At 40.1% G+C, this 23,514-nt stretch overlaps 1 protein-coding gene across 1 annotated transcript in view; it reads right to left on the bottom strand.

Moving 5' to 3' along the window:
• cdh23 (cadherin-related 23) overlaps positions 1-23,514 on the bottom strand; it is a 156,946-nt gene that overhangs the window by 103,959 nt on the left and 29,473 nt on the right. Inside the window, 3 exon segments of the mRNA XM_062430184.1 lie at positions 18,992-19,084; positions 19,478-19,525; positions 19,825-19,967. Of these exon segments, the coding sequence (XP_062286168.1) occupies positions 18,992-19,084; positions 19,478-19,525; positions 19,825-19,967 (284 nt within the window).

The following is a 23,514-nucleotide window of genomic DNA, read 5'->3' on the forward strand; positions in this document are numbered from 1 at the left end:
TCTATTGATTGTGTCAGTGGCGGTTTGAGCTTATTTACCAATAAATGCAAATGAAAAGATTGGAAGGCAGCAACTGCATTACAGTTCAAACCTCATCTCTGAATATGAAACACAACAGCTTCTGTAAAACTGGTCTTTAGTTTTTTCTTTGTGCTTGAATGTGTGTGTTCATGTTTATGTGACTGAGGAGTATTTCATGTGTGTTATCCAAGTAGCTAACATGTATAACCCACCACATTCCCACAGGCCCAAAACTGTGTGTAGGAAGTCTAAGCATACTTTATATTATTGAAGAAAATGCTGACAAAATTGTTATAGAAATATGACAAAGTTTCTAGAAGAGCTGCCATGTTTTCTGCTTTGGAAATTGGAAGCAAGAACAACAGTGATGACAGCCCAGCCTGTGGTGAGTTTATCCAGTCAGGTTAGGTTTATTGTCTATGTTCACGTTCATTTCTCAGTGAAGGAGGCTGTCAACTATTTTACTGTCTACTGATAATTATGCCTGTCCCAAACACAACACAAAAACACCAGAATACAAAAAGCCTTTTTCACAGCAGCAATCACGTCTTGTCATGGCAGGAAAAGCACAGGTGGAACTAATACAGTTAATGATTGCTCTGTTCATTTTAAATGTCCCAGTTAGCCTATGAGAAAGCATGTCAACGTCTATGAATGACGTCCAAGAAGAAAAACCACCACTCAAAAAACAGCACAAAACTGCAAGATTAAACTTTGCCAAACAACATGAACATAAGCCTGATGAGTAGTGGCAGCACGTTCAATGGTCAGATAAAACCAAAATACATTTTTCTGGATCAGATGGGGTCCAGTATGATTGGTGTGGACCTGGCCAGGACCACCACAGTAACTGCATCGTGCTCTGAAACTTGAAGGTTGGCGTGTGCTGATATTGGGCTGCATGAGTGCAACAGGTGCAGGGGAGATGACATTTATAGATGGCATTATGAATACAAGTTCATAAACCCAAATATTGAATGATAAGATATCTTCTTGTCTCACAAAGGTTGGTAGCAGTGGAATTTTCCAACATGACAATGATCCCAAACACACTGCAGAAATCAGCCAGGAGTTTTTAAATCAAGATACAATGAAAACTATAATGTGTCCACATTTTTCCACTGACCTGAATCCAATAGAACACTTTTAGTATTTAAAGAGTCTCACTAATGAAGGTAGTACTTACTTTGGTTGCAGTTTGTTCTCAAATATGAACTTTTCATTATAGGTTGATTAGTCAAACATTGTTTTTTTTAATTAATTGCCTTAATTCTCCTTGGTTTTTGTCTAAAAACAAATACAATGGTATCTTATTTTCATCTTTTGAAACCTTTGGTCACTTCATAAAACATAGATAATACATGTCATATGACATCGAAACCTGGCCAGTCATTGTCCATGTATTTTAATGTGGACAGACCAGCTGATCCAATGACTGAAAATGAATTTTTGGGCTTTGTTACAAGAAGGATCAAAATCCATGTATATTCTGATCTGTTGTGTGTTGATGCATTGAGAAAACACAGTCAAAAGTCAAGCATGCGTTGAAGTCAAGTTGACATTTCCTCCTACCTGAGGAAGTCTGTGTCCATCTCACAGACGTTTGAATACAATTCTCTCCTCTCTTTTTGTCAGAAATGTTAAAGGCATGGTGATTTGCAGGGGCAGCGTCCAGGCTTTGGCCCCCTGCTGCTAACAGCCATAGAGACCCAGCTGTTCACTACAATAGAGCCGTGATTACACCTACACTGCTCGCAAGGTTTTTAGCTCCTCCCCAGCTGTCTGCTCTCCGCTTCCAACCCAGCGGGCATGTGATTGTCCCAGCTTCACTCACCCTTTCACTTCCTGCCTCTCACAACTTCTGTCCCTCCATCATTGCCTCCCACCTGTGCTGCCTTGTCACACTGCCACTGGCATTATTCTGACCAACTTTATGTAAGGAAAAGCATCACAAATTAGTGTTAAATCTTTGAAATAAAGAAGTTAATCATGAAGACAATACTTAAAGTTAAAAAAGTAAACCACTTGGGTATCACAAATAGAGCCCAGGATCATGTAAATCCATCTATATATAGTAAATGTATACATAAAAGATATGAACTACACAGCCATTTGATGGATTTATAACACACTCTGTATGCATAGGTGAAGTGAGGGTGCTGGTAATGATTTCACAGTGTGTGGCTTTGGCAGAGATGCTGAAGCAGGTGAATCACGAGAGCACTTAAATTAATCATAGAGGTGACACACAAAGCCATATTTCACATTTGAAATGAGCTTATCAATAATTCACTGCTATTGAAACAAGACTAAGTGTCCTTCATCTGCAGGCTCCAACAGTAAATGGGGGGAAATTATACAAAAATGATTTATACTCTCCTAAAAAAGTGTAGTTTAACTTACTTCGTAACAGTTTGAATTCTCTAAATTAACTTGCACATAGTGTTTGTAGCATTAGTTTTTGTTTGTTGTAACGTATGAGTACTTCTGTAAGGATACTTTCCAATTTGTGCTTGCAGTAAAGACATGCTAAGGTTTACAGATCAATGTAATCTCATGGGATGGCGTATTAATAGCACACCACTTTTAAGGATATTTTGTGTGTCATGTCTACACATTTCAAGCTTTTCGCACATTATTTAACACCATGTTGTCCCCATAGACGTCCACTGCAACCCAGTACATGTCATGTAGCTGTTAAGTTTCTGTCTGTGAAAACATCAACAAAAAAGGCTTCTCTTTATTCTCAATGGAAAAGGCAATATCTTAAGAGAGTTTCAGCATTAAATTGTGTTCTGATAACATTTCTTGCAAGAAACATGCATTTTATGAGTGCTTTTTGATTTTTGATAATCTTCTTAAACTGATGGTCGTAACATGAAACTGTCGCATTGTTGAGTCATCAAGGACACTTTTGTGTTTTTGTTTTGTTAAATGTTAAAGACATCATTAAAAGAAAATCTAACACGGTGACAGCGAGGAGAATATTTCCAGGTGGGTCCTCCAGTCAGCCAATCACAAAGCTTCACATTCTGGATTTCACAATCAGTTCACCCCTGGGGTGCTCTAACATCTATATTTAAAACAAGACAAATAACATACCAGCTCAGATAATCCCACAAAGCAAAATGATTCAAACAACATGCAATTACGTGGTTTTGGTGATAGCAGCATCCATAGCAACTACCGTAGCAACTCTAGAAAGCCTGAAAAAATCAAGATTTTACATTCACTGAATGAAGATTATGGAAATAAAATGCACATTTCTAACTGGAAATGTTATCAAAACATTTAAATGCTGAAAGTATATTAAAATATTGCATATTCCAAAAAGGATGAGATTCATACAGACCCCAACTCAGGAACTGCGTGGGCCATCACCATCTCAGATACATCTACACACTAAAATCACTCAAAGCACTACATGTTTGTGGCTGAACAAACAGAGTATTACTTGCAGACACCTCATAGGTCCCCTGATGCAGCCACACCTCAGTCCCAGGGGAGGGAAAAACAACTTTAAATTATATGTCATGGGAATAGCATCCACAAGCCAATGAGACAGCCCTACTCATAAAAGGATGTGTCTGTCATTACAATTCAACTCATGACAACAGTTGTGACAAGGGTTTAAAGCCCAAGCTTCCCCAGTGGCACAGAGCTGCAGTCCTGTAGTATTTACCTGTGATCTGTGTCACAATGGGCACTGTGTTGGGGTTGAGGTTACGGTATGAAACCCACCTTATAAAGCTCTTCAATCTTGGCAGCCTCAGTGGTAAAGCCTGGGTGGCTGATGCCATCATTGCAGCCGGAATGTTGACTGGTATCTTGAGCTCAGTTTGAGCTAAGAGACAGACTGTCTGAGTGACAACACGCAAACTGCTGATAGGTGTGCCTATCAGTAATGATGCATTCTGGTGATAGGAGAGATTGCCATTAGGGAACTTTGCTCTGAAATGAAGGGACCCACTGTGCTTTATGTACAACACCAACACAACTACTTCCAATGATAAGCCAGTTATCTATGTATATCAAAGTGTGAGCTGTGCAGTTATGGTGGAGATGAAATTTGCACAAAATGAAACTGCCATTGAATAAATTGTAAACATAGCTCTGCAGGAAAACGTCTGCAAATTGACTGCAAATGAGGTAATGTAATGCAACTTGAAGGCAAATAGTCACAAAAAGTAGTACTTGTAAATTGCAGGACTAACAATACGTTCAGCAGACAAATTCTTTATTTATGGTTCCTGCTTGTTTAAGTGGACGAATTCTCTCACATTCATCAAATCGGCTTTCAAAGTTGAGTTTAACTTGAAGTGAGCAGAGAAAGGGAATATGGATTGTAAACAGAAGCAATGTTGCTGCAAATGCTCAAGTTTGATTTTTTCTTGACTTCACTAGTTGACAAGAATTCTCTTGTGCTGTGATTTTTCCTCAGAGTTTCTCGGTTGTTATTGCATTTCTATGTTTGTGTCCTAGACAGCCCTGGTAAAAGCAAATTCAGTGGTGCTGCAGCAGGGGCATCAGTCATAAAAGCAACCCAGTCCTCCAAACTGTAACAAATCAGTGGATGAATAGGGAAAGCTGATCTTAAAAGAAGCGAAAGACTGATTTCGACCATTTAAAGAGAGTTATATTACTTGCCAAGCAAATGACAGTGAGGAAGAATAAGTTAGATTATGATTGGAAATTAATTGCTAAACTGACTAAACTGACAATGTTGTGTGTATACACTTCTTTCACGTTGGTGCCATTCATTTTCTCTGCAATTCATTTGACCTCCTGCACCCAATGAATGTCTGTTAAACTGGTCAGAAAGACGTAATACAACACATAATACAGAACAAGTCTTTGTGCACTGCGCAGAAACTAGTGGCAAAAAAATGTCACACATTATACTGTAACCTCCTTTCATTCTATCTTGTCTTGCACTGCTTTCCTCTCTGTCCACTCTATGGCCTGGCTGAGCGATGGGCGATTTTCTAGAGAAGCACTCAGCCGAACAAAATGATTCCACACCGACAGACAGCGAGAGGAGCCACTTTTGAAAGGCAAAGACAGCGTATGAATTTGTGTGTGTGTGTACCTCATGTGAGTGCATGCATTCATTATGTGATATTTTCCCTGTATTTCGGATTTTAGCTGTTTTGAATTAGGAATTTTTAACAAGAGCAGTCTTTTCTGCTGATACTCACTTATTTTGATGGCCTTAGGGTTTATATTTTGAACGAATTTGGTTAGAAATAGGATTTAGGCTAGGGTAAAGTAAAAGGTTGGGCATGGTGATGGGTAAAGATAGGGAGGTTTCTCATGAAGATAAGTACAATAATCTGTGTGTGTGTGTTTGTGTGTATGGACAAGCCCTTTTATCAGTAGAGAAAACAGACAAATAATGTTTTTATCTCCTGATCAGTCTTCTCCTCAAACTGCCTAACAACAACCTCCCTGTCAGGGCTCATGGCTGACTGCCTCCAAAGAGCCAGGGCTGTTTGTTTAAATGTAAAGGTAATCAAGTCCAGCATGCCATGGGGATCCACGGAGCCAGAGAGAACCAGAGAGAGGCAGATGGGTTGATCCCAGGGGAAGGGTACAAGGACGGGCCACATCGGCGAGTCTTACCCTCTCTCTACTTGTTGTGGAAAGTTATCCATCTCAATCATTAAAAGTGAAAGTAAACCCTTTTGTTTTCAACCTTTAGTAAAAGGTGTTATGTGTAGCTATGTTGGAAATGTTTGGTGCCATTAAAGTTGCAATATATGACATTCAGCCCCAGAAGATGTCAGCAAACAGTTATTTTCTAGGTAAAGATGTAGTGGATTAATGGTGTCCTGAGCAGAGAATGAAGTCACACTCCCTCTATGTGTGTTGTAATCTGAGACAACTTGATCCATATTCAAGCAGCACTGCCTAGATCAGTTTGATCAGAGTTTTGTGAGCTGAAGACTATTGCTTCTTTTTTTTTTTTTTACTTTACTGAATAAACAATGTGGACTTTTGTTTTGGTTTGAGATGCTGGCGCTATAGTGCGACATCTAGTGGGGCTAAATATAAATATCATGTATTGAACCTTTAAGCAACCTCCTTTCTTAATATTTGAAACCAAACCAATGGAACAGACTTGAAAAAATGGAAAAGTAAACAGAATGCAAAATGTGTTAAGAGACCAGTGGAGGCTGCCAGTTCTCCAAACTGATGTGCTAATGAATGAGTTTAAAAGTAGTAAATGTAGCAGATTTAACTGGACAGCTGCACCTCAGGGGATAAGCTGCAGTGACAAGGGCATTTTATACTGTACAGTCACAGCTGGGAGATGCACAATACTACCACTGCTGTGGCCTTGCTAAAGCTGCTCATGGCAGATGTTATAAGATCAGAGGGACATAAACCCCTTGATCAGATTTTCTCAGATAGTCCAGGAATTAATTCAAGTGGCTTTCCAGTCCAAGGTTGCTGGAGGCAGGTCCGACTGCACAGAATAAAGCACCCCATGTCCACGGAGTGAATAAAACCATTAAGAAAACTGCAAACTGGGATTTATAGGTATACAAATGAACATATTTTAAAGACAAACATATATGCACAGCATTGCTCTTTTTATGACAGGGGTAGCCCTTGAGGCAAAGTCATATTGTCACAAACCAAAGATAACTGACGACCTGATGAAAGACAGTGGAAGGTAAATGATGACAAAGCCTGTTTGCTTTTCCTCCTACAGAATATCTTGTTCTCCTACATTATTTTTCCTGTTCTTATCCACTTCTTCTCTTTTTTAAAGAAGTCATTTTTAAAATAGAATTAAATGCAAATTAGAGTTGAGCTGATTATCATATAAACGGCTGTTGCCTAGGGGGGCAAGACACACTGGCTTTATTTATTTATTTTGTCATATTTTTCACATTTCCTTTAATCATTCCACACTTTCTTTTAAAGACATTGGGGAATCGGGGACTAGTTGAAGAAGGGTGCGTGTTTGAGTTTGAGTGTGCGTAGTTGGTGTATGTCTGTGTGTGTGCACGTGTAAGGGCAGTTGGTATTTGTGTTTGCGTGTGTGTATGTGTTCGAGAGCAGAGAAAGTTGCAGAGAGATATCTGCAGCATCCACAGACCTGTGCAACTTCATTAGCGTCATGTCAATTGGTTCTATAGATTGTTCAATAAGCTGTGTACTGCATGCTTTTCGTTCTATGCATTTATAATCTTTCCCTATTCAAACTAAAGGAAATCACATGTAAAGGTACACATCTACAACAATATTGCAAAGCCCCAAACCCAATACTAACCACCGTCCTTATGTAGCTGTGGAGAGTTATTTTTTTATGGCAGTTGGATTATGTTTCACAAGTAACTCACAAGTACAATTCTTCTGATTTCAATTCATAGGGAGAGAGGGCGACATTGTTTGGGCAATTACCCGGAGCAGATGGAGAGAACTAGCGGGAAGAGAGAAGAGATTTAGACAAAGATCTGCAAAATAGAAATTGGGTGCAACACACGAGCAAATAAAAAAAAACTATTGAAAATTAAGAGACTTCATTGTGTTCCAATGACGAAAGGTTGATTATCTTTTTATTTTATTTTTTATAATTAACCTGACAGAGGATGATATTTCACTTGAAATAAGACTTTGTATCTAAGCTATGCTGAAAACCTGCTCATTATATGACTTCTGACAGTACTTTGAGGTGTCACATATAGAGTTCATCAGATAGTCTTTCTGACATCAAGATCTTTCTGTCCTTTTTTTGTCCTCTGACACAGCTTATTTTCTTCCCATCTCAACTACTGTGCAGCTTGTCCAGAACACTTGGACCAGACTACCCAAGTCCCACAGGAGACAATGTTGCTCCTTTGTGGTGTCTTTAAACTGCCTAAAGAACCCTTCTGAAGCATCTGTTATCCATGTTGACTTACAACAGCTTGTATAGCCATTTTTTAGGTGATTCTTTTTCTGCCTCTGGCACAGAAAGATGACATCCTCCTTCTTAATCTAAACTACACAGCTCAAGTCTTCAAATCTATGTCAACTGCTGAGAAATACTGTAAAAGTTGGCAACATTTCTGAGGTCTAGTACTAGGCTTATTTTCTCCCACAGTCCAAAGATATGCAAGTTGGGTTAATTGGCAGCCTGTGGGTGTGAATGTGAATGTGAATGTGTCTGTGCTGAATGTGTTAGCACTGCGATAGACTGTCCAGGATAATGAGATGAGATGCAGCAGATTTAGCTCAGCAGGTGATTGATTAATTACAGCAAAGTGAACATATGATGTGATCATTCAATCAGACCAATACGTCACAATGTCGAGGGGAAAAAAAGAAAGCCCTCTGAGTTTTTAGAAGTTGCCTCCCCTGCTGTGGTAGAGCAAAGTCTGTGAAATCCCTAAAGCATCACATCAAAGGAGCGGTTGAGCATGGGCTGTCTCTACTCTTCGTTTATATTCCGCTGTTCTTTTACAGAGGAAACACTTTGGTTTTTAAAGCGCTATCTGAATAAACGTGATTTGACATGACTTGACTTTAGTGCTAACTGTTGCACCTCCTTACGTAACGGCGACAAGTGTTTGAGGCCATGACCGAGAGAGGCTGCACTTTACGCAGCAGATTCTCTGTGCGAACCGTGCGGCCAAAGTTGCTGCTGAGGCCATCTTGTCTCAGCAACTTCACATGGGATTCAGCTCACACTCTGCTGTTTTTCAATAGCTGCCCTGCTCTCTATCCCCCAATGCCTTTCTCTCCTCACTCCTTGTATCTCTGTGTGCACTTGTTTTCAAGTCTTTTGTGTGTTTTCACTTCATTGTGAACTTTGTACCCCTGAATCTCTCCGTTCTGCAGTCTGGTCCTATAGGTACACTGCACTCTGTATCAACGTCTCTTTCTATCTGTAGCCTTGGGCATGGGGTATTGTGAGGGCAGATGGGGCTCTACTTCCATGAGTGTTAAAGTCTCAGGTGTCTATCTGTAGATACACATACACACTCACACAAGTAAAAATATACATACTTCCTAGCCAATGCATAATTCACAGACTTCAAGCAATTGCAGACAGGTCTGACTACATATATCCAGGCTGCCTTTCTCCTGTACTATGACCCCAGGTGCCTTTAATTTCCTATGCATTATTCCAGTGCATGAACAATGCCAGTGGTTACTGGCCAAAAGAGTGCGTGAGTCTGTGCTTAAACTCATCACTCCTATCTCTGGCTTTCAGCAGGGACCACACAACCAGAGTATTAAAATGCCTCCATCTGCTTGCCAGCTAAGGAACTCTTTAATAGGACTTGGGGTGTTTGATCGGCAAAATAACACGGAACACAGAGATATGTATTAGTATGCAAGCTTTTAATTTTCACTAACCAAGTGTGAGAGAAGGAGAGAGAGAAAGAGAGGGGAAGATTTGGAGAAAAAAGGAAAGGAAGATATAACATGTGGACAGATTAGTCAAGCAGAATTTAGGATTAATTAGAATTTAAAAAAATCTCATCTCAATCTTAATATAATAATATGCCAAACACGTCTGAATGTACTCTTCAGGATGTATTTACTTTACAGCTTTTAGGTCCACTGACCATCCATCTGTTGTGGTCAGTAGAGTCAATAACATTTCCTCAGCTGATGTGCTATGATGCTTTGGCATCACAGAAAACATCTTGTCATGCCAGTAAAGCTAACACATTTGATTACTATGGACTGGACAGTGCTGAAATGGTCAACACACAGTGGAACAGAATAAAATGGAGAGCTCTTCAAATAACTGCGTGCATTTAGTTTTTGTTCAGATTTCATGACACAATGTCAAAAACTAATGCAAACACTAACACAAGCAAATTCATTCATTTTAATTACTTAGTGTCAGCTTTACAGGTTGTTATTGTTACCAGCCATGAATCTGAGAGCAAACTAGGGATCATAAAGCTAAAGAAATATTTTTTCTGTGTCTGTTTTTGTATCTACAAGGTATTTGCAAGTCAAGAGGCTTCATTCTGGTGTTTTTGCTGAATGGTGCCTTTAAATGTTTTTACTGAATTTCTATTGGATAGATGTATTAAATAGCTTTATTTCAGTGGCTACGGTATGTGTTCTACAAGTGTACAATTCTGGGTGCAATTTTTGTGAATATAAAGAGTAAGTTACCAAATACCTTGTATTACTATTGCAAAGTAAACACAGATCCGAATTTGCACTCGCCCCACCCTGCTGATGTCAAACCTCTTTAAAGCCAGATTGTAATTCGAGCACATACAGTATAAATAGAATAGAACTATGAAATAAACAACACAAAATGTGAGAGTCACGTACAAACTGACAAACAGATCTGGGCAGACTGACAGGCTGTACAGAGAAACCGCAGCACTACTGGGGTCCGTTTGCAATCACTTCATGTAGCTCTGCAGTAGGGAAGAGTGGGGACAGAGAGATAGCAAGCAAAGAAAAGTGTTTCATGTGAGCAGACAATGGACGCGAATGAGACAAAGACACTAGCACTATTGGGTAAATATAGCAAAGGTTAGGCTGTGCGCGTACTGTATGATTACACATCAATAAAAAGCACTTGCTGCACTAATGACACTAATGCAGAAAAGTCATGTGTTAACCAGTTCTTTAATAAAGGGATCATAAGATTGCAATTGGCACTTCCTACAATAATATCTCAACCTGTTATGTCCACAAATTCACTCTCCTTTCATCTCTCTCTTTATCTCAATTAGTAGAATGTGACATTGTCAATTTAAATTACATCTTGTTGATGAGACATGACACAAGATATGGAGCGCTCAGCCAGAGAAGAGTCGAGGACTGTGAGTGTCTCAGTCCCCTTTGCTCATGCAACAGTATTTCGTAATAGCATCATATTGATTCATTTGTAGCGACTTCTGAAATTTTGCCTACGGTTTTATTAGCGTCTCTCACCATTTAAAAAAAAATAAAGAACCTGTATTACAATCCAATAGCCTCTCTTCAGCCAAAATCTCTCTTATAAGCAATGTCTCAATTTCCTGCCCCTCTCTTTGCTTCCTTCTTTTTCTCCTCTCCCCTTTTAACCTACCTTTTCTATTTCCTGTGGGGGCAGAGAGGAAGAAAGGGGGAGAGGAGCGGTTGAGCGCACAACTCAATTATACATCAAAGCACTTGTGTTGGGGACATCACGGAAGGGGGGGCCAAGAAGAAAATGGAGAGCAAGACGTCTGAGGACGAAAGGGGATTCACTTAAATGAGGCGGGGGCCTCGGTGAAGGGTGTTGGTATCAGTGCTGGTTGGTGACTAAAGGGAAAACAGAGCTTGCTTACTTAAGAGAACGAACTGAGGAGAAATATTGACTTTTCAGCTTTTTCCCTGCAAACATCCAAAGAATGAAAGAAGACAACAAACAAAAGACATGGTTGTGTTTTCCTCACTATCTCTACAATTTTTAAGTCTGTAGGCTTGTCAACCGAGCTAACTTCAAGACCAACCCAAAACATATACATTGAAAAAATGTTGTAATGTCTCTGAAAGGAGAGGCTAACCAACAACCTTTATGTTATACCTTGCTCATTAAAACTAAGCCATGGGTTAAATAACTTTCAAGAAGACTGTGTACACTAAATGCTGATGAAAAAAAACACTGCACATTGCCATTGTATGGTGAATTGTGATTGAAAACATGATAAAGATAAAGATTAAATAAATTAAATGAAAATAAATTAAATAAAAGCTGTGAATTTACTACCTTACTACTGTAGCAATATCCACCTGATCTATCTATCTTGAAAACATGCCAAAAGAAGACTTAAAAATACATTACATTACGGTGGGATTTAGAACTAATAAATACAAGAATCACTGAATGTCAGTTGTCAGAAATAAGGAAATATCCAGATCCATCTTGTGCACTGTTTCTTCCAGTAAGTTAGGGAATCAAATGTCTGGGTGATTGTAATAGAAGAAGATTAATGTACAGACATCACCTCTGTATGTCATACTGTTTGTGGATAAAAATGTAAATGTTTAAGGAGCAAACATGTGGATGGTGAATATCATTGCAGTCAGCTGGTTAGACCATGAAATCCAGTGCAAAGCCTCCTCTAGAGTAAAAGTCCATGAGGTTTGATATTTCTTGTGTATGTAGATATTTGGGCCTGGGGTGGAAGTAAAGGAAATTTAAAGAGAATCAGAATCTTCTATGGACCAAAATGTATAGAAATCTAGCCTGTAGACCTGTAGTCGTGTTAGACAGACCGACCAATATCACCATCCACAGCTATCCTTGCTAATGGGGCAGGAATGCTACTTTGTTCTATAAGAGGTGCCAAACAAGACATTTCTAGACGACATCAGACTGATGAGAATGACAACCTGAAAATGCAGCAGAGATTTGACAGAGATAGGCTGGAAGTCGGAGCTTAAACATCTGTTTGTCACTTTAATTAGTTTCAGAGTCGTATACTGTTGTTGTTGTGTGTGCCTGCTGTAACATAGCTCAGTAAAACCTGTTATCTGAGGTGTAAATTGAAGAGTATATTAACTTGAGAACTACTTTTGGTACCACTGTGAGTCCCAGTGAGTCCTCTTTGTAAAAAGGTGTGTGACAGCCAGCTAATGTATGTATGGCTCACTGTATATGGTTAAAAAAAAACAGTGAGCCCTAATACTATTGTGTGTTATTATTATACTGGACTAAACATAGAACAATTCCAACGTGAAAGAGTGCTTTTCTTTCCCCGTTCATCCTTTTTCCAATACTATATAGCATAATTTTCCCTTCACGCCTCTCTCCCTACCATCTCAATTTTACAAGTGACAGCAAAAACAGATTTGAGCAAATCGGAAAGGCTATAAAAGCTCTATTAAGTAAAATCCAGCCACGGTCAGTGGAACAGTCAGGGGGAAAAACAGGCCAATGGGGAGAGTGGTGCATATAGGGACACAGAAGAAAACAGAGGGAAAGAATCATCAAGGAATTTGCATAATGCCAAATGAAGCCCCAGTGAGGTTAACAGCATGACTTGCGGCTCAACAAATTTTTTCTCCCCCACACATTTAATTTCTTCCATCTTTCAGTGGAGTATTGTTCCCATAATGCATCATAAACATTGTTAAAAAAAAGCCACTAGAGTTAGCACTCTCAAACACATCTACACATAAACATAAACACACAAGCGGCTGCAAAATATGGAAGGACTGACAAGATGCATAACTGTCTTGCGTGTTAGCGAAACCTTGTCAGAATTCACAATTCTGCCAAGTGAGTGTTAGAGAGAGGGAGAGCGCCAAAGGCAGGGTGGGGGCGGGGATGGAGGGGTGGGACCCTCACACTTGAAAGAAAGGGAGGGAGGGAATGACAGGTTGATTTATTCAAAGAGTGAGGAGTGGGTGAATCAAACTTTAATGGCTTTTGGGAGTGCAAGCTGCCCCCCCCCCCCTCCCCATCCCACCCCCCCTTCAATTTTGCCCCTTCTCTCTAAGTCTTTCCTCGTCTGCTCCCACCTAGCTTCCTTTATGTCTCTCTCCTAACGCCCCCCCTCCCCTCTCTTTGTCTCTACACTTTTTGATGGTCACTCACAAACACGCAAGCCGGCCCTTTTTTTGACAGACAAATATGCGCCCATCGCTGCGTGGCACGCAAATCAAGGTGCTCTTCATGCTCAGCGGGATAAAGTAAATGACAGAAAGATAAAGAGAGGAAGAGGAGGTGATTTACCTTCACAAGTGGCAGCACACGTGATGCCAGGCAGCATTTGTTGCATCAACCCCTGAACTGGAAAGGATGTGTGGGATGTTGTTCTACGACCCGACATCCTCTCTGACAACTCACTTAAGCCGTTATTTGCCCTGAAAGGCTCACTGAAGTCTACAAGTCATCATTCATGAACGTGTATGACTGCAGTCACTCTATAAAGAATGAGCTTTCTACACATAAATACAGGCTTGCGCAATGAACATCTGCAGATAAAAAAAAAATCCTACACACACAAAAACAAACCTTGAAAACAGAAATTAGGGAGCTATTTCTACTTGAAACTTGCAAGCATACAACTGGCTATGCATCCTAAGCCGTTATGTTAACTGACCATATGTACTGTGTCTTATCTCTTGGGTAAAAAAAGTAGGAGCTAGTGTAGGAGGTAGATTAGTTAGGAGAGAGGATGATCATGTGCTATGTTTTAATCAGCATGGTCAGACATAATCAAACAGGCAGATGGAGAAAGATGTAAAAAAATAAAAAAATAAACAAGAATATTAAACTCAACTAACAACAATTTACTGTTTCAAGGCGTAAATGCATTGGAGAAACTGGAGAAAATGTCTGTGGTTACTTCTCCAATAAGAATTGTTTTTTTGTTTTTTTTGGGGAAACCAAAAAAACTTTGGCCCAAAGCACCAAATATATGAAGGAGAAAGTTAAAAATAGAGCCTGAGGTGAGTAAAATATTGACTGCTTCCCATTTAACCTTCTCACTTTATCCATTTTTTTCTCTCTGAATCCCTCCATCCCTCCCTATGGGGCTCAGGGTCTTAGTGTCAGGCAGAATTCTCTTTGAGGCCTGCGCCTGTCAACCAGCCACCACTCGGCTCAGTAACCACTAGATTCAATTACACTACAGGAGAGACCAGGAGAGATGATACTGAAATCATTATGGGCTAAATCCAACTTCTAGGAGGCTGTAGGTGTGTGTGTGTGTGTGTGTGTGTGTGTGTGTGTGTGTGTGTGTGTGTGTGTGTGTGGGTGTGTGTTGTTTCATAAAGAAGCTGTATGTTTGTTGGTTTGTGTGTATTATATTTGAATGTGGGGTGCTAAAGTTATTCAAAATATATGTATTCCGCTACAAATAAGTTGTCTTTTAGGTTCCCAGAGAACGTTGCAGCTGCAGATATTAGTCATCCATATATTATTGAGTAAGTGCTCCTTTTAGAGCTGAAAAATGTGTCTGTAACCTGGTAAACAAATGACTTTTGGATGCTGTTACCTGTTAAGACGCAGGGAACAAGAAAATCAAAGATCGGATTTTCAGGTTTCAGAGGCCAAAAAAGGCAAAGAAGAAAGGAATATAACAGATTAATCTGTTCTACCTGACAGCGACAGAGGGCACATCAAATAGCAGGTGCCTCTGTTTTGCTGCCAGAGCACACATCCACACTAAACAACTCATTCACAGGCATAATAGGAGCTCTCAAACACCCTCTGCCAACATAATCTAAAATATGAGTGTGTTTGTGTGTCTGCGTGTGTGTGTGTGTGTGTATGTGTGTGTGTGTGTTTGTGTGTTTAGTGCGTGAAATTCTGTTATGCTGTTTAACTCAAAATTGTTTGGAGGCAGTTGTAGCCAAAAGTTTGGGGATGAAACAATGTTGGTATAAATTCCTCCCTTCTGCAAAACTACCATCACAGTGCCTTTGAGCATCTGAGGTGCTCCAGTAGACATGTTTCCCAAATGCAGCTTTCCAATCGACCATTCACAAAATATAATAAAACAGGGGCTGAGAGCCACATTTTAATATGGTGAATAGTCATTTAATTAAACAAAAGTTAATTACCATTGTTTTAGGAACAAAAAACCCCATTCTGATAGGGATTCCTGTTATTATGTTACTGTTGAGTGTTACCTTCCCTTATAAAAAAAAAAAAACAAAGACAGAATTTTTTATGTATGAGTTCAGACTGAATGTTTAGATGTCTGACTTCCACCTGAGGGGGTTCCATCTTGGGCAGCCCTGTTCTATAAGATCAGCCGTAGTTCATCAGAGCTTACTGTAGGTTAGAGGGGGACATTGAGATATGGCTGATAGAAAATATAGGCTGAGGGGGGATTTGCTCACCTGCCTGACATACCTGAGAGACAGTAAAGAGATAAAGTTTGCCAATACATTTAATCCATCTATGTGCCGCATTACAGCATCAGCCTGTAGTCGGCTATGCAATCTTCTGTGCATCATTACTGCGTTATCGAAAGCAGGATTCCACTGCACTGCGTATCTAGGTAGGGATGAATGTGAGTATTGGCAAGAGGACCAAAGAGAGATGAAATGTAATTTCTTTAATGTTACGAGTGGAGTGGCTCAACTGAAATAACACAAACTTTTACAAACTTACACCTTGCTAAGGTCATGGAAATTATGGATCATATCTAAACATCATCAATAAATGCATGTAAGGTGAATATGTAGGCTCCAACGATGGCATTAAAAATCTTTCTTGTACATGTTCTTTCTTGTACATGTTTGTTAGAGTGAGAAAGCAGAGAGCGTGAGAAAGAGGCAGCTGGTGTAGAAAATTCTGCAGAGAAAGAGAAGCAGAAGACAAGAGAACACTGTGTTGTGTGGTTCGGGGGGCAGCACATCAATCACACACTTGGCACAGTTAGACAAGTTGTTAGTGTTGGCATTTGATATCATCACAGAGCACTGAGAGACCGACTCCCAGTGGGGGAGTGCGAGGGTCAGGCAGCTTGGAAGTAGGCTGTCTGTACTTTTTTGGGGGGGGTTAGTTGTTCTTAAAACCAGTGATGGTCCAAGAGTTGCTCAGACGGAAGCACTGTACACCACAGATGCAGAAGTAACGCTTTAGATTACATCCTACACACTTGGCAAAACATTTTGAGTTTGTCAACAGAGGGCTTGCTGTCTGGTGGGCTACCTGTCGCGCTTCGGGAATGTGAAAAACACTTTTCAGTATGTTGTAGTCTCATTCCATCTTCTCTACCAATAATGGATTTGGGTTGTGGCCCATCTGCTGTTCTATCAAAACATTATTTCTGGTGATAGTCGTCGCTCTTTGTATCCAGTCTCCGCTGCTGCTGGCTGCCTGGGTGTGTGTGTTGATGCTGTAAATCTGGCCAGCTCATTAGCACTGACAGAGGGAATGCTAGCTGCCCACCTGCTCCCCTTCACCCTCTTTATGGCTCTACAAATTAAAACGACATTTACACACTCTCTCCCCCGCTCTCCCCGCTGCACTGCTCACCTTGCCACTCACATTGCTTCATCTGCTCGCTTCTGAGCTGCGTCAGGCCAGCGTCAACATACCTCCTCCTCTAACTATTCTTCTGTTTCAACAGCCCTTGAGCACTTTGTCATGTTTTCTTCTGGCTTCTGTCAATCTGTTTTGTGCCCTGTCACACTTTGCTAGAGTTTAATCTCATCATTTGAGTCCTTTGACTTTCTGTCATTACTACTCTTTCCCTTTTACTACTCTGTCATTCATCTATCACCCTTCCAGATCTTTCTCTGTGTACTTAAAGTTCAGCAGCACTGTCTTGTAGTGCTGGTACTCTCACCCCCTCAGTTACTGTGGCATGTCCAGTGAGTGACAGCATGATGGAGTGATGTCGCAGCGTGTTTGCTTCGCCCGCCAGAGGTCAGTTGGGGTCACGGAGGTAATGAGGCCATAAAAATGCAGGGAACGAAAGTTGTGGGGAAACAAGATAAGGGGGAGAAAAAGGAAAGAGGAAGGGGAAGTGGAGTATAATGGAAAAAAAACTGAACACAGCTCCAAAAACTCCCAAAGGCTTTAAGTGGAAGAGGTGAGAGTCTTAGAAATCTCTTTGTACAGACTGGATTATGTGCTGCATTGTTATGCCAACACACAGTCATAAAAATATGCTGTGTCTAATTCATCAAGCAAGGAACATTAACAAATAAATTCACTTGTGATTTGTGATCACTCAAACACATTACACCTGCACCAGTCTCACACTGTGCTCACATACACACGTTTTGCATATATTATTTTCTACTGTTATGTCTCATTTTTACAGGTGTCATTTATCTCCAATGTAAAGAAATGCTGGTGAATAAGAGCCACTGTTACTCTGGTGTTTTAAAGCAACCTGATATTTTACCACACGGCATTGCTTAAAATAAAAATGCTTAAAATCTGTAAGCACTAGGAGGGCAGGACTGACATAAGCAGCAATTCACTGAGTGATGCAAGAGAACTAACACTATGTGAGCGAATGAGGGTCAAATACAGCTCTGTTTAATAGCTTTTCAGAGGCTAAACTGAAGCCTATTGTTTGCAGAGCTTGGAAAGTCTGTATGTGGACTATAAGTGAGTCCCACACAACTGAGCAGTGGCTACATTGGCCTGAGAGAACCTTCCCTGGTGGGTGGTCTAAACAGCCTCGTCTAAACAGTCCTCCTTTCTCACATTTATTTGCCTGCCTTTATGGATTGGAGAGAGAAAAAGCCAGTGGCTTTGAAGATTTGGTGAAGACTCAGAAAAGGGGTATGTGCTCAATATAAACACAATAAGAAATGTGAATGTGCGTGTGCGTGCTTGTGTGTTATGTGTGGATTTCAGCCCCTGTTTGAAGTCCTCCACTCCACTCTGGCAATTACTTCATATCAAGGATTAGATGAGGGAGAGGGCAAAGAGGAGAGAGAAAGATGGGGAGAAGTGAGAGCTGAGAAGGGAGGTAGCAGATTCAGAGAGAGGACACAGAAGCTAGAGAAACTGGAGAGAAAAAAGAGAAAAAGAGATTGAGGTCTCCACTGCAGTGAGTGTTTTTCTTTCCCATATGACAGATGCTGTGCACACTCTCTAAACATGAGCTAGAAGAGAACTCCTCAAATCGTTGCTAGATCACAGGTGAAGAAAAACACAGCCATTTCCAGGACAGCAGAAACAGAAAAGCTCTTTAAATAGTCAATGAACACAATAAATTGGATCTAGCCACCATGCAGTTACTCCTGTTAAAACTGTCATACCAATCAGCTGAATTTCATACATATCTTCTCATATCTTCTCTCTAGTATCACGTCTTAAATTCCAGGAGCAAACCTTTGTTCTCCAAAGCATTCACGTGAGGAAAATGCTTTTTTGTGAATTTCATATAAGAAATTATATTGCAATTCTTCTACATTTGAAGAAATGCTATTTCATTTAAATAATCTATTTTGAGCCTGTTTACATCACAACCTGCAATTTCTACATTGGTTATTTTACTGCTGCCTTTGAAGCAGAAAGTTATACTCAAGTTATACTCAGTCTTACCTCTGGGATGTGGACAGTGTAAGGCTGCCCGTGGAAGATTGGTGCATTATCGTTCACGTCTCCAATCTGGATGTTTACTGTGTCTTTGACCACCTGAGGGAGGAAACACCTTGGTTAATCAGTTCCAAAGCCACCTCCGCACACCTGCACACTTACTCGACAGAGGATTGTGGTTACTGAAAATGTGTATTAGCACTAGCAGAGCAAAGATTCAGAGTGAAGGAAAACAGGAAAAATGTGTGATAGATTATCCATGGGGGGAGAGCCGGATGAACGGCGGTATGTTTCAGTAACTAAACTGCGTTTAAGTGAGACAGGTGTCAGAATGATTTCATGTGAGAAAATAGAGAGAGATATGGGTGAGAATAAAAGCGTGAGACTAAAAGAGAGATGGATTGAGAGACATGTGGTCAGACTATATATCCAGGTGTCAGCATGTGACAGGGAGTGTCATAACCATGATCACAGTGCAAATCTGTATCTTACCTCTTGAATGTCGCTCACGTAGAATTCAACCTGCATCTCTGACTTGGCCTGGTAAAGACAGAGACGCACGTCAGCACATACTTTGCATTGATGTGTAGTGCAAAAGAGCTTTGCAGAAAGGCATAACAAGACATAGAACTGCTGCTCTGAACTCAAAACCCTTTCTTCTTCATCCCTCCCCGCTGACAGGTATTGTACTTTTCAATACACTTTCATCATTCCCTAATTTACATTCCATCTCCTATTTTCAAAATTGTCCTGAGTGTCTTTTCTTGTATATAGTGCATTTACTTTGGTAATGTGCAAGTGTGTGCACAGTTGTTGGTATGTGTGTTTGTTGATATTACCTCACGGTCGAGCTGCTGTCGAAGCCAGACCACGCCAGTGTCTTTATTCACTGAAAAATACTTCATTGCCTCCTCTCCTGAAACGCCATATATGAGGGGTTCCCCCTCAGGATCAATCGCCTTCAGCTGGGCCACTGATGAACCTGCAGGACAGAGTCAAAGGTCAGCGTGACTAACACGTTTTTTTTATTGGTTAAGTGACCTTTTAATGGGTCATATAAACAGCAACACACATATGACACCCATATGAAGAGCATTTCATTGCATTTGCATCACGAAGCATCTGCACAGGCTAAAACAGCATTGTTATGATGTCTGAATATCACTGCTGGATTGTTTTTGGCAATAGTTGATACAGGAGTTACTTTAATTTAGCTTCTCAGAATAGACTGGGAATTACCCACTAAATACTCACAAATAAGGACCAGCTTGACTCTAAGTAAAGATTTTTTTTTTCGCAGAGCATATTGATATTGACATTTAAGCTTTAATTTTGAACCATTTGAAGGCTAATTTAAATTGCACAGTTCATTTGCATATGTTTTCCTTGTGAGTTACTTTTCATAAATGTTGTCTGTAGTATTAAATGCAAATAATGCAAATCAGCTAACTCAAAGAGACATACATCACAGCTAAACATAAAGGCTGAAATGTTACAGTAAAAAGAATTGAAGTGATATGCAAACACAAAGCTGCATTTTCATGTTAAGGATAAAGATGGCGCACACACACACACACACACACACACACACACACACACACACACACACACACACACACACACACACACACACACACACACACACACACACACACACACACACTAGCAAGTGTAAGGGGGTAGAGGAGTAAAGGGTTTTAATTGGAGCTGTAGTGGCTCACAGGCCTCATTCATTACAGACACCAGGGTTCAGACAGGCTGGCTAATCAAACCCAGAGGTGGAGATCCATCAGCTGAGACTAATCCACCATGTTGGACAGATGTGTCAAGGGGTGCAAGGCTGAGGTTATGAGGGGCATGGAGGACAACATCAAGACCCTGTGACCCAGAGGGACAAGGCTCATTACTAGCCAGGGTAAAACTATCTGGGCAGGAAGGGGAGGGTATGCTGTCATCAGTCACACACAGTGTTTGATAGGAAAAATGTATTATTTATATTCATATTCATACACCGCATACATGTGGCTCAAGCGTAGATGCATGTTTACTTGCAAGTCAAGACAGTGTTGTTTGAGGTCATTCCATTGACCTGCATTTGTCTCCAACCCTGACCCTCGGATGCAGAGTCAAAAACGGTCAGACATTCTTGTAGCTAGTTTTATATTTTTTCATGTATTTCCGTAAAGAAAGAAACAGCGGTGAAAGATTAGGCGCTGTCCATGGTGCTGAACTCTAGTCCTGTAGAGGTGAGCTCAAACAGTTATAGTAGCTTACTGCTAAGTACCTTCACTTTCCCCCATCACCAACGCAATCCTGTTCGTCTTTCTCTCTTGTCCAATTGATTTTCACTATAAACCCTAATCTCAGTAACAAGCCTCTCCCTACAGAAGTCCAAAATTATACTTAACAAAATTTAATACAGTGCGATAATATATCTCACTTCACATCAAAAAGGTTCTGGGTTTAAATCTCAGCTCTGGTCTCTCCAATGTGCAATTTCTGTGTGCTCTCTCCATTTTTTGTGGGTTTACTCAAGCTGCTGCATTTTCCTCCCATTATCAAAAGGTCAGAGAACATGGAAAGTCTAGAGTTCATGGGTGAAAATGACACACACACACACACACACACACACACACACACACACACACACACACACACACACACACACACACACACACACACACACACACACACATACAAACAAACAAAACCCTTGTGACACCTCTCAATGTGAAATTGAATATATTTGTTTGGCTGTTTGTTCGTATCTCTGTAATGCTGACCCTACGCAATACTTGTTGGAAGCGTAGTAATAAGTATTCAAGAAAAGAATATGGATGGCTGAATATACACATATACACACACACACACACACACACACACACACACACACACACATCCTCCTTCCCTCCCTCCCTCCCTGCAGGTACTCGGTCAGACAATAAAGGTGAAGCCAAACTAAATCAAGCCTGTCACTTGCACACCAAAACTGCTTAACACAACGACCAATTAGGCTTCACAATCACACACCCCTCTCGTTTTATTAATACACCCCATTTTCCTATGAAAGGGTGGCAAAAATGACTAATTAATATAACGATTTATGAACCCCTCTCATTGCGTCTAATGAGATTTATGCAAATTCAGTAGCTTTCAATATGAGTTATAATTTGGTCGAAGACGGTGCAAATTAAGCATTTTACCTCATAGTCATCAATAATAACAGATTTTTTTTTCTCCTTCTCCTTCCGGCCCTCTCAACTGAGGAGGAATCGTCTGCACCATGTGGACAGACAAACACTCGAGTGAAGAATAACAAATGGTCATTTGAGACTAAGACTATGTATGGGAGCCACTGTCTTATGGAAGATTAACTCCTACCCTGAAAACAGAGATGTGAACCGGGAGCGACCCATTAACTATATTGGTTGGATTCTCTGCTCAGATTAAGAGTAAGTACACAGTAAGGGGTGCTCACATGTGCTATACTGCTAGAATCTGTCCATGTCTGCTGAAGCAGAGTACAGCAGTACATTATCTGATATAGATTTGGTACTGCACATCTTGTATGGATTTACTGGAATTCCTCTAAATTTTCTCAGTTCTGATTATGCTGTGTTTCATAGTTTGGGTTAAAAGGAAAAATGAATGTTGTTGAGCAAAGAAGAAAGTTAGATCTTTAGAATATACGTTGTTACTTTGATGGAAGTGTCTGAATAATGGAACAATTTTGTCATTGCTGTTAGCAATGACAATAAAGCTCTGTGTTTTGTTTAATGACACAGTGCAAACATTTGCTGAGGTAGAAGAAAACTCTTTTAACTGTCTAAAATTGAATGTCCTGGTAAAAACGTGGGTTTAAATCTAATTTGGACTGTGTTTCAGGCTTAGGTCAGAATCCACAATGGTTTAAGGAGGGTCACACTCACCCTTAATTTTTGGGGCGTGTGTGTGTGTGTGTGTCACATTAGGGAAAATATTAGGGCTGAAATTAACAATTATTTTTATTATCAATTAATCTCACTTTTATTTTTTTTATCAATTAATCAATTCATTATTTTGACAATGCAACAGTAAAAAACTGCTCCCCGGATCCCAAGGGATCCCAATGTTTTAAATGTCTTGTTTTAAACCGACCAACAGTCCAAAACCCAAAGACATTAACTTTACTGTGATGACAAAGGGAAACAACAAATCTTCACATCTGACAAGCTGATACCAGTAAATGTTTGGTATTTTTGGGTAAAACAATTACTTGGTTATCAAAATTGTTGCAGACTTTATTTCTTTTTGAATCAATTTGATCGCTTCTTATACAGGCTATTTCAGGATTAAGTAGGTTAGGATTTAGTATAAATTTACAATGAAATTAGGATTAAGTTTGGTTACAGTCTTCCCCTTTTGGTTATTTTTACCTTATATTTAGATGCTTGACTGCCACTGTGTAGAATGATGTATGTGCAGAGTTTGACACTAAAAGATTTAGGATTAAAAGTAAGATGTGGGCACCGAGCGGTATAAGGGTTAAG

This window comes from Scomber scombrus, chromosome 12 (genome assembly GCF_963691925.1).
Source record: "Scomber scombrus chromosome 12, fScoSco1.1, whole genome shotgun sequence".
In the NCBI taxonomy this organism is placed as follows: Eukaryota; Metazoa; Chordata; class Actinopteri; order Scombriformes; family Scombridae; genus Scomber; species Scomber scombrus.